At 35.9% G+C, this 18,279-nt stretch overlaps 2 protein-coding genes across 9 annotated transcripts in view; both read right to left on the minus strand.

The window, feature by feature from the left end:
• Positions 1-10,445: 10,445 nt before the first annotated feature.
• LOC144974009 (uncharacterized) lies at positions 10,446-11,345 on the minus strand. The gene has a single exon (XM_078916897.1). The coding sequence runs from the start codon at positions 11,343-11,345 to the stop codon at positions 10,446-10,448; it is 900 nt and encodes a 299-aa protein (XP_078773023.1).
• A 2,490-nt stretch (positions 11,346-13,835) lies between these two features.
• Positions 13,836-18,279, minus strand: part of LOC144973525 (nephrocystin-4-like) — a 77,363-nt gene continuing 72,919 nt past the window's right edge. For all 8 annotated transcript variants that reach the window (XM_078916047.1, XM_078916045.1, XM_078916044.1 and 5 more), the window contains one exon: positions 13,836-17,886. In XM_078916047.1, coding sequence (XP_078772173.1) covers positions 17,358-17,886 — 529 coding nt within the window. In that variant the 3' untranslated portion in view covers positions 13,836-17,357. The remainder of the gene's footprint in view (positions 17,887-18,279) is intronic.

Genomic DNA, 18,279 nt, shown 5'->3' on the forward strand with positions numbered 1-18,279 from the left:
AAGCATCGGTTTGTAAATGCCCCTGCAATTTGTTGTTAATTAAAATACCCAAATATTTGTAAACCGAGGCTTGCTCAACAATTTGACTGTTAATTTTGAGCGGACTGTTGGAATTTGTGTCCGCTCTAAAATCGAAAAATTTTTCTTTGGTTTTTCTCACATTTAATTTCAGGGAGTTATCTTCACAACGACCAACAAATATGTCGATCTCAGACCTGTGCGCCGTTTCATCCTCTTTAAATATTAACCCTTGAAGAGCAGTGTCATCAGCAAATTTTAAAATTGGGACCAAGTCACTGGTACATTCATTTGTGTAAACCGTAAAGAGGCGAGGGGAGAGCAAACACCTTTGAAGGGCTCCTGTATTAGTAATTATTTTATTAGATTTGTTGCCATTAATTTCTACAAATTGTGCTCTCTCTCTCTCTCTAACAGAAAGTATAAAATCCAGGAAATCAAATGGAGATTTATATTCAAATATTTCAGCTTTTCAACAAGTAAATGGGGCCGAGCCGTGTTGAATGCTGAAGAAAAATCAACAAAAAGAATTCTGCATTATGCCTTTGGTTTATCTAGATCACTATGAATATTATTCAACAAAATATTAATGGCATCATCAACACTTTTATTTGTTTGATATGCAAATTGTAGCATACACCACTAATTCGTTCTTTTCACATACCTTCTGCACACAAAACTCAATATAATCTGATACACATTAATTCCACCCAATCATGTCACAGCACGTATCAACAAACACATTCCGACCTGTACATTCTAAAACAACCCTTATATTCCAAGTTGGCCTTGCTATTTAACACGTCAATGGTCTTTTTCTCAGGTTTAAACTGTTTATATACAGGCCTATTAAATGGCAACAACGATAACATATCATGGTCTCTGAGTTGCCCAGTGGCGCACGTGGAAAACATTGATAACACAATTTGACATTACAATAAAATAGATCTAAAATAGCGTTGCCTCTAGTCTAGGTGAATACTTTCGGGACTGGGTTAAACATGTTATGGGAAACCAGAGAGCTGTGCCATCATAAACTAAGACATCACAACATCTTTTCCAATAGGCAGGTCCATCCGTCAAGGATACCCCTCTTCACCCATACTTTATACACTTTGTTTAGAAAATGTATTGAAGAGTGCACATACTTATCCGAATCAGCGACCACCTGAGTTCTAGTCATTCGGTTTTGTGCCATGACGTAGAAGTAGACGTCTTTTGTAGTTGTTCCAGGTGACTATACACTGTGTTACTGATGCTGGGATTTGTGGGAGGAATTTGCATCTCCGGTCTTAAGAGATTGACATCTAAGTGGGGTGTTAATGTTTCATTGGGGTGTTGACATAAGGTGCAGGAAGGGGACGTGTCTTTTGTAATTTTGCTTAAATGGTTGTTGAGCGGTATGTATTGTGTTTTTAGTTCAAAGATGATGATTTGCTGGTGTCTTCCGAGCTTATTTAGGCTATCAGTCTTCACAGGAATGATCATATGGGTAAACATAAATCTACCCGTGATGCTAATTGCCCAACTGTTCATCCATTCTTCTCTCTTATTTATTTTGATTATTAGTTTCGCGGTGTCTAGGGATACTGGAATTGATGGTTGCAAAAGTGTTGATCCGAGTCTGGCTAGTTTGTCTGCATTGTCATTTCCTGGTATATTTGAATGTCCCGGTATCCATTGGAGAGATACGCCATTTCTGTGAGTTGTAAGGAATTCATCTAGTTGAGGTTGGGGAGAGTTTATTTAAATCCAGAGCTTTGAGAACTGATTTGGAGTATGTGAATATGACAATGTGGGGAAGTTTTGAAGGGTTTAGCTGGAAAACAGAGGAGATATGTTGCAGTGAGGCTTCTATTGCAACTGGCTCTGCCTCGTAGTTTGAGCAAGAGCTTTGTGGATTTCTTTACAGGTTTGATCTGGGTATTCTACTACAAACCCATACCTAGCAATTTAGTCCCTTTGTGGGCCGGCAGATACATCTGTGTAAACATGTATCTAGTTGTTTGGGTATTCTTGTATTGTCTTCATTGCCCTTGTTTTTATATCTTATTTGTTTTTATAACATGTTGTTTCTTCTATGAGATTAGTCTTTATTTTTGTATTTTTGGAAGTTTTAGTTCGATGTATGGAGGTTTTAGACTGATAAAAATAGATTCTTCTGTTTTCTGGGAGTCTGTGTCTTTCGTTCAAGTTGTTAGCAATGTGTAGCAGGGATGTTTGTTTTAATCTTGTTCTAGGTATCCATATCTCTGCAGAATTCTGTTTGAATGCCTTTTATCCTTTCGTTTGTATCTTTCAACCATCTCTAGCACTGCTGATTCTCTGCGCTGTCCAAGTGGTTCCACATCTGTGTGTATATCACATGCTGCTGTGAGTGTTGATCTCAGGGCACCAGAAATGAAGCGAAGGGCTTGATTTTGTACTCTGTCCAAGGTATATTTGTGTTTTTACTACCTACATTTTGGAGGGCTAAATTGTCGTCCATGACGAACGCACATAGCCTCAATAAAGTTGTCGAAGCGTCTTTTTGTCTGCTATCCAATTAGTACTGGCTAGTCGTTTTAGTAACTGGTCTTTGTGGCTTTGGTTTTTACATTCTGAGTGTGTTTGTTCAAAGATAGTTGTCTGTCGTACTGTGTGCCAAGATATGTGGGGGTTTCTTCTTTCTCGAGTCAATGGCCATGGATGGAGAGTGTTATTTCTTTCTTTGAAACATGATGAGATTTACGCAATCGCAATAACACGATTTTTATGTTATATCCCTCTCTACTTTTTAGTGTAATACCATTTAACCTTTACCAGTTTATAAAGTATCTTCATAATCATTTGACTATTTATTGATATTGGACAAGAATTTTATTATAAGTATAATCGACACATAGTCACCATAATATATCCGCTTGTTGTTCCGCTGTACTTTTTAAGACCTTTAATATTCTTTGCCAGTTTTTATTTAATTTATTAACATTTGATATTTCTTTTATATATAACTATCACCAAACTGTGTTGTGATACAAAATTATAATTTCCACACAAGGATCAATACAGTATATCCTATCTTATCTTATCTTATCTTAAGATGGCTCTTTATTGCAATTTACTTTTAGCATCCACTTATCACAGAAGGTGTTTAAGCTTTCTGTTTTTCAAAAACCACAATATCTCATATCATCTACTAGAATCAAAACATGATTGAAGCGAATGTTTTAGAAATAGACAAAGATTCTTTTTAACGAATTTGATGTGGTGAATTTGAAGGCGTTCCAAACAGAGGGTCCGATATGAGAAAAGGATCTCATTCCAGCATTTTTTAGTATTTGAATGTTGTGAGCTTCTTGCCAAGCGCATACTTTCTATAGATAGTGTACGCTTAGCTAAGAAGCTCACAACATATGCCACCCGGAAGCATAACGGACCAGCACACAAAGCTATGTGTAACCATGAACTTTTACAGTCTGGTTAATACAGTTTAGTAAGAATTACTCATAAACGTGGATGGCAAAACAACAATAACAAAGACCTGCCTATATATATATGGATGGTGTAGCAGAATGGGTAAGATGTATGTTTCAGATCGCTTGAAATCAGCTTGCTGTGTGTGTTTTGTTTGTTTGTTTTTTTTTGTGTGTGTTTTTTTTTTTTGTTTTTTTTTTTGTTGTTTTTGTTTTTGTTTGTTGTTTTTCTGTTGTTAATTTTTCTTTGTCCTATCTACAGAATGTTGCAAATGATAAATGTCCCTCCCTTTTTTTCTTTTAAATCTCTCTCTATCTCTCTGTCTGTCTCTCTCTCTCTCTCTCTCTCTCTCTCTCTCTCTCTCTCTCTCTCTCTCTCTCTCTCTCTCTCTCTCTCTCTCTCTCTCTCTCTCTCTCTCTATCTCTCTTTATTTGCTGTCTATAAAACATTGCAAATTGTAGTATCTATCCCCACCACGATCTTTTTTTATTGTTAAAATTTTTGTTTATAATTTTTTAAAGTCTCGATCAGAAACAGAAAAGGAATATCTCACTCAAAAACAGAACAAATAACCAGAGGCAACAAAAAAGGAAATACTAAATTAATAAATAAATAAATATATATAATAAATAATAATTTATGAATGAATAAGTGATATAAAATATATGTTTAATTTATTGGAGTCTAATAATATAATAATAAATAAATAAATGATAATATAATGATATAAATTAATTAATTAATCTCGCTCATTTAAAAGCGATCAAATGAACAGGAGAATGATCGTTGTTTTTTTAAATTATTGCTCTTCCTCACATTAAATATATTATAGTAATCTAGGAGGCTAGCGTCATCGACATGCCCGAGGGAGCTTGAAACCTTGTTGGGTGGCAAGCCGACAGTCACTCCGGCATTTGGGTTATCATGAATTTTGGAGATGTGCATGAGGCTGGTAATGAAAGCGATTGGGGAAAATATATCGCATTGGAGCACACCACAGCTGTGTTATCTATGGAGCACACCACGAGCGATATTGAAGGTTGCAGAGGTTTCTTCATTTACCGTAAGTTACGTCGAATTTTTATTACCTACTTGAAGAGCTCGACAACTAGACCAACAGGCACTATTACATGGGCTGGATTCTATGCCCATTGACGAAGTTTTTGACTCTAGCCAGGAACAGACGTGCTTGGTCCCGATATGTGGATTCCCTGTGTCCGTGACACTTTTATGCTGATGTAGCATAGCACCTTATAGGTACTAATGTACAATGCAACTCATACATACATGTAAAATACACTCTCTCGAGTTCACCCTCATTGAAAATCGAACAAATTTGTTCGATTTTCTATGCCCATGAACTCGAGAGAGTATAATAACAATAAAAATAAAAGGCCGGGTTGGAGGGGGCGTGGGGGGTTCAAAATTTGCAAAGTCTATAGGAGAGGACACTTCTATTTATTTATCTATTTATTTAACTACGTATTTATCTATCTATTTACATATCTATTTATTTTGGTGTAAAGTGTAAACTGGGTCAGCGGGTTGTTCCCGTAGGCGTAAAAAAACTGCACTTAATCCGTGAATTCCTTGACTTGATCACATACATGGATAAGAGATTGAAAAATAAAAACAAAACAAAAAACAATCAAACGAATGAAGCAAAATTTCTGCTTGATTGAAAAGTTTTTAGAACATTATAACCTCAACTTTAAAAACAAAACAAAAACAAAAACAAACAAAAAAACCCGAGCTTTTATATAGGCAATATCCACAAACTTGCTCAAAACGCATTACAAGGGGTCCCTGGCCGACAGCAACACTTAACATGTAGGACGGGACATGACACCTGTTAAACTAAACGATATTACAATTTTTTTCGGACAGAGACAACGCTGTTAACGACCAGGTACAGAATCACTTAAAATGTAGGACGTGACATTACGCCTGTTAGGCGATATTACATTTTCCCCCGACAGTCAGAGACAAAGGTGTTAACGGCCAGCTATTCGCCGAGCGAGGCTCGAACCCAGGACCTTCCGATCCAAAAGCGAGTGTCATACCACAAGACCACATAGTCACTCTTACGTAGAGGTCATTGTGGGTTGCACCACCTGACAATTTTATTTTTCTCATTTTGATACACTGGTTCGAATTCTCTCTCTCTCTCTCTCTCTCTCTCTCTCTCTCTCTCTCTCTCTCTCTCTCTCTCTCTCTCTCTCTCTCTCTCTCTCTCCCTCCCGTTATTTTTGTTCTAATTTTCTCCCCTTTTTTGCCTTCATTATGTTGTTTCTAATCAATAGTTTTCGAATATTAATTTTTTTCTCTGATCATTTGATCGCTTTCTGCATGAGCTTTATTTAGTTATTTATTGTTTTATTCATTTATAAAATGACAATAAAAGTGGTATTTTCTTTCTATAAAACATTGCAAATTGTAGTATCTACCCCCACCACGATTTTTTGTTTTATTGTTAAAATTTGTGTTTATAATTTTTTTTAGTCTTGATCAGAAACAGAAAAGGAATATCTCACTCAAAAACAGAACAAATAACCAGAGGCAACAAAAAAAGGAAATACTAAATTAATAAATGAAAATAAATTAATAAATATAAATAAATGAATAAATTTATGAAATGACAAAAAAGTGATATAAACTTATAATCTGTTTTTAATTTATTTGGAGTTCTTACACCATCCACCATTTTCTGTAGCCAAATACTCATTCAATCGAGTGATGTAATGAAATGTGTGTAAAGTGCCTTAGCCAGGGACACAACGCGGGGACCAGAATTTTTCACGATTATTGTCGCTCATCCGATCACTGATCACACTTAACATTGCTTACTTTGTGACAAGACGGGTAACCGTACCGCTGAGCCACACGAGCCATTAGTAGTAAGTAGTACTATAGTCAGATTTTAAATAAGTGGTGCGTGTTTTTCTTCTTTTTCTCAGCTGCCCCCCAATGCATTGCTGCAAAAATTTGTATGAACTTCTGAATCAATTTGTCTTCATAAAAAATATTTTTTCATGAATTTTAAAACAACAGGAAATGATTTCGTTTATTACAGCTATATTAAAATCGATAACTGGTGAGGATCGGAATTCATAGAAGATTTACATTATCAAAATTATGAATTTTCCGCAAATCCATTTTGAAGGAATTCGTAAAAATGGAGTGTTCGGTTAATTGAAGCTTTAACGATATACGAATATGAAGCAACGAATGGCAATTTTTACTATCAGACATCTACATAACTATCAATACACATTACCGGTGAATACAAAGGAAAGTAGGCTTTTAACGAAATCGGGCCGAACGAGACGCCGAACGCCGAACCCGAACGGATATAGCCTTCTCACGTTACCATGAACGAGATCTGGATAGTGAAGACTCTCAAGCGGTATGCAGCATCGGATCTGCCATGTGTTAGGGGAGGGGCAAGGTCAGTGTCACTCAATAGTATATAATTGTGCATGTGGCGCTCTATACGGAGAGAAAATTATAAATTGATTACGGGGGAAGGTGGGGGGAGGGGGGGGAGGGGGTTTGACCCACAAACGACCGAGGTGTTGGGCTTCGGGTAGACCATGATACGAAATCAAAGAGAAAAGGCCGCTGGTACTTGGATGGTGGAAATGGTTGGGGGTGGGGGGGTAGTGACAATCAGTATGGGATGTATACATTAACATTAACAATAGGCAATAGATGACCAGAGATGTGTATGGTTTGTATATGTGTGTGTGTGTGTGTGTGTGTGTGTGTGTGTATGCGCGCGCGCGTATGTGTGTGTGAAAGGGATTACACAAAAACACCTTTCTCTGTAGCTGCCAAATGATTACGTATACGATAAATTTGAGAACCACATTGTTTGAATCAGCTTGCAAAAAGAAGAACATTTATCTTTGTTTCACAAAAATAGGTTTAGAAATAAAAAAAGTTTCTAGTAGATTGATTTTGAAAGAAATATTGCTCAATTTTTTTTTAATTTAATGATAGTTTCTTTATTTTCCGGTCGATTTTCTTGATTTATATCTCATTTTTCAATTCTCAATGCGACGAGCACACTGATGTATCTCGTGTGATTCAAAAGCGTTGTTTGTTTTTATAATATATATATACTGAGAGTCCTGCCTCACTAATTAATTCCTGAGCGTTGAGATGGTGACGCAACTATTACAAACAAGACCTTGCAGTCGAGTCGGCAGGGCATTTGGGCATTTGGGTTACACAACCACTATTTACCCATCGGTCAGCGGTACTCTTTGATGCATACAACACTCACCGCCTTTACGCAAAGCCGCCTGCCCATAAATCAAGAGATGATCTCCTAACTGTTCACAAGCGAACTGTCAAACGAGCAATCGATGATTGGATAAGAATCTCAAGATCTCATATAATAAGGTAAGTTTTGGAGAGGTGATATCCCCCCACCCGTCATCGGACAGAACTTTCATGGCGTTATATCATATAAGCTCCGCCTCCTCTTTCTATTCCGGAGTGACGAGATTAGACGAGAGGACGCGAGAAAAAATTGAACACGTGATCGGTAAGTCGATCGTTTGGACTGCTTCGGCTTGTAACTATAACTCCGTAGTGAAGATAACGCGCTTCCAATATCACTTTGATTGCAAAAGTTTGAGAAATAACGTTGTTTATGCCAAAGAGGATTACATAAATTTATGTAGACTGGTCAAAAGTAAAAAATCATCAATTATGAGACAGTGTCTCCACAAATATGTGTTCAACAATAACAACAACAACAACCAAGAAATACTGGACACATCAATCAGCAGTCTGATGACGAGGATAATGAAAAGGAGAAATGAAAGGACTACAGAAAGATTCCGAGCATTACTCTATCCAATGAAATGTAATTTTCCTCTAGTTTGCGAAGGTTGAGCATGCCTTTTCTCGGTCTACTCGTCGGTGAGAGTAAATTTGGTGTTCCTCCTCTCAATCTTTCCCTCTACTTAGGCCCAATGACCTCGATTGGATTGCGCTCACAGTGATATGGGGGAAGTCGCGCAACCTTGTGTCAAAACTCCCTGATTAGACAGTCTGCTTTGAAAGCTGTTTCTGTTTCATTCCTTTTTTTTTTTTTTACTAAGGAGAATATGTAGTACTGTCTGATTGAAACCATGAAATCATGTCGGCTTTTATAATTGCCAAAGTTGGAGCCATAAACTGACCATGGGCCAACGAATGGTAGCGTTGTCCAATACAATACAGCTGGATGCTTCCATGGAGGGCAGCAAACTATATTTAAGTCAGTCTCAAAACACCTTTGCAGTGACCCCAGAATAATATTCCAGATGGTGCAGAGAAGAAAAAATGGCATAGCATCCTTTTAAATATCCAGTATCATCACCACCTGCAAGAATAACAATGATTCTCTGTCCAGAACTCATGGTCCTTTTTCTGCTTGAATAATATTTTTTCGGATGTATATTTACGCTCACCCATACATCTTTGGATGATATCCATATCAAAGTAATCTATGATCCTTTTCATGCCACGTCGTTCTACACTGGTGATCTCTCTGTCGTAATTCGATAACGATCTTCTCATGGTTGATTGTGAAATTCCAAAACCAGTGCCGTCCTCTTTAATGACTTATCGATAGATACAAGAAGACTTCTTTTCGAAGCTTTACGAGAGTGCAACCGAGAGAGATTCCTTACCGTATCGTGTTGTTTGAGAGCCTAATATGTTTTTAAAACCTTTAAAGGCCCTGTGAAACGTTCATGCATAGACAAAGAATTGTCAAAGTTATGTAAACAGTGTTTGTTAATTTGACAATAGTGAGTATACAATCACTATTTCAAATGATTTAAAGCGAGAGATTTCATATCAGTCTTTGGTAATTGCGACATGATGTAGATAATATGCCATGATCAATAAATTCAAAATTTAATACAAACTACATAGGTGGTATGTTTATAACACTTAAAGCGAATTATTATTCTTTGGAAAGAAGTATGACGTGAACTCATAATCACTACGTCAGCACATGATTTTTTTGAAATACGATTAATTCATTCATACTTTGTGGTGCGTAACTTTTGTCATTTTTTTTTACAGTGTAAAATCACCTGCCAGGCGGAGTTGTCGTGCCAATAAGGTCGCAGGTTCAAACCCCACCACCGCCGCGAAAAAATTTTTATTCTCTATTGTCTTCTGGCACTTTTCTATTCACTTCATCTCTAATTTTATGTCAGCTGTTTTAAAGTAGTTTTTATAGGTCTTAAAGAATAACACTTTTTAAATATGGCATCAATGCAATCCAAAATCTAGATTCAGTTAAGACAAATTGATTCAGAGGTTGACACAAATTTTTACAGCTTTTGATAGAGGGACAGCTCAGAAAAACCAGAAAAACACGCGCCATTAATAAAAAATCTGACAATAGTTGTGGTATCAGTAGTCATAGTACAGTTGTGCGGCTATGTGGTTTAGTGGTATGACACTCGCTTTCGGATCGGAAGGTCCTGGGTTCGAGCCTCGCTCGGCGCATAGTTGACTCCTTGGAGAAGGCTCTTTACGTACATTCTCTCATCGTACTCAGGTGTAAAATGAGTACCTGGCCGTTAACAATGTTGTCTCTGTTCGAAAAAAATTGTAATATCGCCTAACAGGCGTGAAGTCCCGTCCTAGTAGTAGTAGTAGTAGTAGTAGTATTTGTAGTAGTAGTAGTAGTAGTATTTGTAGTAGTAGTAGTAGTAGTAGTAGTAGTAGTAGTAGTAGTAATCATAATAATAAATGTACGTTTATATAGCGCTTATGCCGAAGCTTCGAAGAGCTTCACATAACATATATACATATACATACATAAACATACACACACTTAACTGAATGTATACACGAGTGCACACACACACACACACACACACACACACACATACACATACACTCACACGCACACAAACGCACTAACGTATGCGCTTTGCAATAATTCTTGGCATAATCTAATTTAAATACTTCCCTAAGAGATAGGATTTTAGTTTATTTTTGAATTTATCAACGCTGCTTTCAAGTCTGACTGACAATGGGAGTGAATTCCAAGTGATAGGGCCTGCTTTACTGAATGATCTATCGCCACAACGTTTAAGATTAGTTTTTGGAATTTGAAGGTGATACAATTTTGAGGACCTGAGATTTCGAGTGAGGTTGTAGGTGACAATCAAGTCTTGAATATAGGCAGGGCTTCGTGAATTGATGGCATCAAAACAAAGTAGAGCAATTTTGTATTCAATACGAGCTTTAACTGGTAGCCAATGTAATGCACTCAACATCGCCATGACACCCATCGAGTCACTGTGACCTATACCTAGGACAAGCCTTGCTGCTCTATTCTGAACTTTTTGTAGTTTTTCGAGTTTTATGTCAGGCAGACCAGCAAGTAGCGAGTTACAGTAATTAAGACGTGACAGTATCAATGCACAAACGACCGTCTTCAGCAAATGGAGAGGAATGTATTGTTTCATTCGATGGATTATCTTTAATTCAAAATTCATGGTTTTGATCATCTGGTTTATTTGATGTTCCATGCTGAAACAGTCGTCGAGCACAACGCCAAGGTTTTTCGCTTTGGATGACATACTGATGTGACAGTCACCAACGGGTATTGATGGTAATATTGTCTTTTCAATATTTGACGGAGTGCCGCAAAGCATGATCTCCGTTTTGTCATGATTAAGTTTTAATTTATGGTCCTGCATCCAATGCCAAATAGACGAGCAGCATTGCTCAATATCAGATGAAGCTGTATTTATACCCGATGGCACAGCGGATTTATACAATTGTGTATCGTCGGCATACATATGGTAATTCACACCATGTGCAGAAATGACTCGCCGAAGTGGCATTGTATACAGGACGTAAAGTACCGAGCCCTGAGGAACTCCAAACTTTAGTGGTAAGGGGTATGACTGTTTGCCATTAACCAAAACAGACTGGGTTCTACCAGTAAGATATGATGCAAATCATCGCAGTACAATATCGTTAATACCATATATATTAGATAGGCTCTGGATTAAAATTAAGTGGTCGATAGTGTCAAACGCAGCTGACAAGTCGAGCAGTGCAAGAATTGACACTTTGCCATTGTCACACGATAGCAACAAGTCGTTGACAATTTTCAAAAGCGCCGTCTCTGTACAGTGTCTTTCCCTGTATGCAGATTGGTATTTTTCGATCAGTTTATTTGCCAAAAGGTGGGTGGTCTTTCAGTTGTTTCAAGACAATTTTTTCGAGAATCTTAGAGATGAAGGAAAGATTGGATACAGGGCGGTAATTTTTCAAATTGTCAGGGTCAGTGAAGTAGTAGTAGTAGTAGTAGTAGTAGTAGTAGTAGTAGTAGTAGTAGTAGTAGTAGTAGTAGTAGTAGTAGAAGTAGTAGAAGAAGTAGTAGTAGTAGTAGTAGCAGCAGCAGTATTAGTAGAAGTAGTAGTAGTAGTAGTAGTAGTAGTAGTAGTAGTAGTAGTGGTGGTGGTGGTGGTGCTTTTTGTAGTAGTAGTAGTAGTAGTAGTAGTAGTAGTAGTAGTTGTAGTAGTAGTAGTAGAAGCAGTAGTAGTGATGGTGGTGGTGGTGCTTTTTGTAGTAGTAGTAGTAGTAGTAGTAGTAGAAGTAGTAGTAGTAGTAGTAGTAGTAGTAGTAGTAGTAGTAGTAGTAGTAGTAGTAGTAGTAGTAGTAGTAGTAGTAGTAGTAGTAGTTGTTGTTGTTGTTGTTGTTGTTGTTGTGTTGTAGTAGTAGTCCTAGGTTTGAGAGTTTTTTTTTTTTTTTTTTTTTTTTTTTGGGGGGGGGGGGGGTTGCCAAGATGAGGGTCATTTAAATCGATCGATATTTGAAGGACGAGTTTTCTGGCCAAGTTTTAAAATCTGGGGTTTTTCAGAGTACGGCAGTATTGTGATTGTCGAATTATAGTTGAATATTTTTATTTCATTTTATTTCTTTTACTCATAATATTATTTGTTCGTTTTCAAGAATTTATGATTTGACTGAAATGTTCACTTTCTTTTAAAAGTATCATTTTTTATTGGAACCTTTGTTCCCTATAGTTTTTATCCCACTATTCAGGACCTTAATATGTTATTTCATTGCTCTTCTCTGGTCATCTTCAAAATCTAATTATGTTCTGATTTATGATAATGATTAAATTTGGAATTAGCTGACACAAATGCTTATCGCAGGTATTCATTTATAATTGTTTATTTTGTTTTTGTTTTTAAGGGTTTTACGGCGCTTGCGACACATTTAGGTCATATCAGCGCCAGTATAAAGGAAGAAAATGGGAAAGTAAAAAGTTACATAAAAGCGCCAAGGAAAAGGGAAGACAAAGGGGCATTGGTTCAAATAGGAAACAGATGTAGATTCCAAGAGCACACTACCAATGTACCTACTTAGTTTGAGATCACCTAAAAGTCTCATCCAGTCACAAGCACAAGTCCCTACTAAGAAGAATACACTCAAATGATTACAAACCATATATAATATGTAAAAAAAAAACATAATACGGTGCATAACAGAGATGATTTACAAGGAAAAAATTTCATCTCCCAAAACTATCTATACAATTGACTGTTTCCTTCTCAGCAAGGGCATCCGGCCAGGGCCAGGACAAAACCAAGTTGTTTGTTTTTGTTTTTAAGGGTTTTACGGCGCTTGCAACACATTTAGGTTATATCAGCGCCAGTAAAAAGGAAGAAAATGGGATAGTAAAAAGTTCTAGAATTACAATTAAAGCACCCAAGAAAAAGTAAGACAAAGGGGAACTGAGAACAAATAGGGATCAGATGTAGATTCCAAGAGCATACCACCAATGTACTTAGTTTGAAATCACCTACAAGTCTCATCCAGACACAAGCACAAAATCCAACAAAGAGGAATACACTCAAATGCTTACATTTTACATTCAAAATAAAAATAATACATAACAGAGAGATGATTTACAAGGAAAAAAATATCATCTCCCAAAACGATAACTATGCATTTGACTGTTTCCCTCCCAGCTAGGACTCCGGCCAGAGCCAGGACAAAACCAAGTAATCTCATTCCAAGAAAAAGACAGAAAGCATGTTGGAAAACAGATATAAGGGGATAGAAGACACAGTATGTACCTCCCTGCCCGCTATGGGAGGTCAGGATCCCCACCCAGAGAGGGGACTTGACCAATCAAAACCAAGTGATCTCTTTCCAAGACAAAGACAGAAAGCATGTTGGAAAACAGATATAGGGGGATAGAAGACACAGTAAGTACCTCCCTGCCCACTGTATGGGAGGACAGGAACCCTGCCATTTATAATATTATTATGGGTGGGGATTCATAAGTAAAGGATAAAACAAAATAAATAAACAGAAAAGTTGGACAGACAGTCTTTACAGTCTTTCATTTATTTAAAAATATTACTCGTTGAGGACTAAATCAACAAAGCTAACTGTACTGTTTACAATAAAATACTAATGTAAAAGTAAGACACAAAATGATGATGTTGATAGACCAATGACTGGTTGAGTTTTCTAATGATAATATATACATTATATTCAGTCATAGCTTTGGTAGGAAATACCATTAAAAAATATTACAATATAAACAATAATCATCCGTATCAATATTGTTTCATGTCTACTTAAATAATATCTTAAAAAGTATCTCATACCATCTTGACGAATCAACATTTATTTTGTTTTAGACACACTTTCAGATCAGTTATAAGCGAATTACTCTCTATGGTAGTTACTCGGGCACATATATTATCAAACTTGACACTATAGAAATCCACTAAGCTGAGAATTGATATTTCTTGTTGATGAAACAATGTAAATGGCCAGTGCCAGTGATCAACTGTGCCAGACGTCAGTTAATCTCTAAATCTTACCAGCTTCGGTAGGTACTGATTTGATGATTTATTACATACTGACATTTCATCTCTAAAAGAGAACTTCAAATATATTGTCTTTTTCGAGGTGAATTATCACTATTTGAGAGGTCCCATTCACAATCTCTTTGTCAATATTTAACGATTATTGACAAAACGCTTAAATGTAAGTTTATAAATCACTCGATGATTGACTAAAATAACAAATATTATAAAACATGATGAGAAAAGTGGACGGAAGCAAGGCACAATAAATGCAAGTTAAAAATCTTTGATCTCACTGTAAATTTCTGTATAAAAATATAAAATATAATTATAAAGTAAAATGTTGATTCCATTATTCCAATATGAATTCATTTTAGATTCATTGCTATTTGATATTATGACACACAAAGAATGTCTTTTTTGTCATTTATTGTGGAATATTAAATAAGTAAGTCATCAATTTATGTATCAGTTTGTATTTTTCTTTTATTTTGTGTTTTTTTCCTAATGGCCTACATTATCCTTCATTAATAGTATGGAGAAACTATAGGCAGATTTGCTCTTGGAACTGAATTCCACACCATTTGCTGCACACCGAAGATTATAAGAGTCTGAAGGGAATGACAGTTGATAAAATAAATTGTTTGTTTTGTTTTTAAATATTGTACGGCGCTTGAAATACATTAAGGTCATATCAGCTCCAGTAAAAAGGAAGAAAATGGGATAGTAAAATGTTCTAGAATTACAATGAAAGCACCCAAGAAAAGGTAAGACAAAGGGGAATTTGTTCAAATAGGAAACAGATGTAGATTCCAAGAGCATACTATCAAAGTACTTAGTTTGAAATCACCTAAGTCTCATCCAGACACAAGCACAGGTCCTATCTATGAGGGATACACTCAAATGTTTACAAACCATATACAATATGTAAACAAAACAATATAGTGCAGAAAAGAGCGATGATTTACAAGACAAAAAATATCATCTCCCAAAACTCTAACTATATAGTTGACCGTTTCCCTCCTAGCTAGGGTATCCGACCAGAGCCTGGACAAAACCAAGTAATCTCATTCCAATACAAAGACAGAAAGTCAAAGGTCATATTGGAAAACACATATAGGGGGATAGAAGACACAGTAAGTGCCTCCATGCCCACTATGGGAGGTACGGAAGCCCACCCAGTTAAAATAAGTTCTTAGTATAATAACTTCACACGTACATGTATAGACAATGTAACACCAAAAACATGTAAAGTAATGAAAGGAGCCACTTAAAATGTTACAAAACAATGCGGTAAGAATTAAACTTTTTATGCACATGTCCACCCTAAACTAAATAAAAAAGAAATTCTAAACAATACAAATGACAAGAAATAATTAATCATAGTGATAATTATTTACTATAAATAAAGTTAAAGTTGCTAGCTTTATCAGGAAAAGAATTCAAAGACAAGGGAAATTACAGTGTAAAGAGTAAAAGTGGATAGTACAAATATATCAATCTCTAAACCCATGCTTGAAGTCTGGACTTTTCCAAGCTTCTAAGACTAGCTGATCAAAATACTTTCCTCCAGGAAAATGGACACACTGGATAGGGAAGATAAAATAATCTGTGTAGACGAAAGATCAGAAATAGCTTGACACTACGTGAATGATTACAGTAAAGATATCTCCATCTAATGATGTGTGAAATGGATCAAGTAATCAATTACCTATCACAGTTTGGCTTTCAAAATAAAATACGATTTTGTCAGACCTGCCTACTTGAAAATATAAAAATTCGTAATTTTTAGGAGACAAAAATTGTAATCACTAAAGTAAACTTTAAAAATCAACCATTTACCCTCACAATTACTAAATAATAGAGAAAAGAAAACCTTCAAAACCCTTAAAATTATGTAGTCTGGCATCAACTTTCATTTACTTTTGATGACTTTGAGATTCTAGTGAAGGTTTGAAATTGGAGACAAAATTTTGTAATTCTACTAATTCCAATAGTAGACAGGTCTGTTTTGCCTTCGGCCCAAAAAGTACACAAAACGAAATTGAACGTTAATGTATGACAATGGCATTGAAGTCAAATGACGAATGAACGATTATCATTACTATTTTATGTTCGTTTGGGCATAAGTTTTATATGGATTATCATCTATCATACACAGTTACAATAGATTTAAATGATATGCACAGTGTCCATAAAGTCTTTCCCTGATTTCAAAGACTTATTATTCTAAAACCCTTATAGATATTTACATTTGGTTTTCATCATGTAATAAGGAAAAGTCATACGTTTATTAGTCATCAACCCACAATACATCACCAAGTTTTGCAAAATCAACATGAACCTAGGAGACATCATTTTTCTCTCCCTTCTATTTCGAAATGGCGTGGAACACAAATCGTTTTCGTGTAATGTGATTGCATGAAACAAAATCGTCAAAGGTAGCTCAACAATCTTCCATAGTTTGGCAGACCATAACAGGAAAACAATCTTTACTTACTTACTTAGTTATCGGAACCAGCGACCACCTGAGCTCTAGCCCTTCGAACTTGTGCCATGACGTAAAAGTTAGACGTCTTTTGTAGTTAATCCAGGTGACTATACAGTGTGTGAAAACAATCTTTAAAAAATAGGATAATCTAAATTTGTTGAGACACATAGTGAGAGATTTATCACTAGCGATTTTTGTTGCACTGTTAGCTATTCCAAAATAGAAGGAGAGAAAAATGAGGTCTTTTAAGTTCATGTTGATTTTTGGTAAATTTGGTGATGTAATGTGGGTCAATGGCTAATGGGCATAAATGAAATAAATGTATGGCTTTTCCCTAGAAGATGGTGAAAACTGGATGTGAATATCTATAACGGTTTTAGAATAATAACTCTTTGAAATTAGGGAAAGACTTTATGGAACCTTATATAATAGATATATATATATATATATATATATGTACATATATTCTATACAATAATTGTTATCCTAATCAATTGTGAAGCGTAGTGTCCAAATGGTTATTAAAACTACATAAACTTATATGTAGCCGTAACCCTAAATGTCTCTTCATTCTTATCCTCGTCATCATTAATAAATACCATAATCTCCGCAGATCCTGGCTGCATAACAGGTAGGAACTTAAGCCCAATGGCCTGAGACATTCCTCCTTCGATATCTAACACATTATCCTTAAACTGTAACAAATCATGGCGGTCGCACAATAAATGGAATTTCTTCTTGGCAGGATAAGGATTTGTGTAGGTGATTCTTTTGCTGCTGTTCTTTCCACCTCCCACTGGTAAGGAAAGCTCAAAAGCTCTGGAGACGATGGGAGATCGGCAACTTGCACAAACAAGCCAGGATCGGACGAGTTGATGGTATTCTGTATCTACAACATTAAGGTAGAAGAACTTGTTGCCAGTTTTGACTGGTCGCATTGCAATAGCTAATTCATGAACTGTTCCTGCAGCGAGAATGAAAGGTTCTTGGGGTGAAACTTGAAGCTCTTGAGGGTGGGATGAGAAACATTTGACCACTCTGGATGCTTGGGTTCCCCTGTTTAAAAATGGAAATGGTAAATATGTGTGAAATGTCTATAGCAGATCAAGACAATTGATTGGTAATTATACTTAGAAGTTAGGAGCGATATTTCAATCACAAACGTTTTGGAAAATATATTATTATTATTATTATTATCATTATTATTATTATTATTATTATTATTATTATTATTATTATTATTATTATTATTATTATTATTATTATTATTATTATTATTATTATTATTATTATTATTTGATATAGTGCCAGTATCCACAAATAGTGCTCAGAGGTGCTTTATATATATATGACATGTTATCCCTTTCTAATCAAATATTAAAGGTAACCCATGATTCAATCTTGTATTTCATCTGGCTCCAGCAAGTGACAAAAATTTATTTGAAGTCA

The sequence above is a fragment of the Berghia stephanieae genome, chromosome 5 (assembly GCF_034508935.2).
Source record: "Berghia stephanieae isolate SIO BIC M18660-M18661 chromosome 5, UCSD_Bste_1.3, whole genome shotgun sequence".
Classification (NCBI taxonomy): Eukaryota; Metazoa; Mollusca; class Gastropoda; order Nudibranchia; family Aeolidiidae; genus Berghia; species Berghia stephanieae.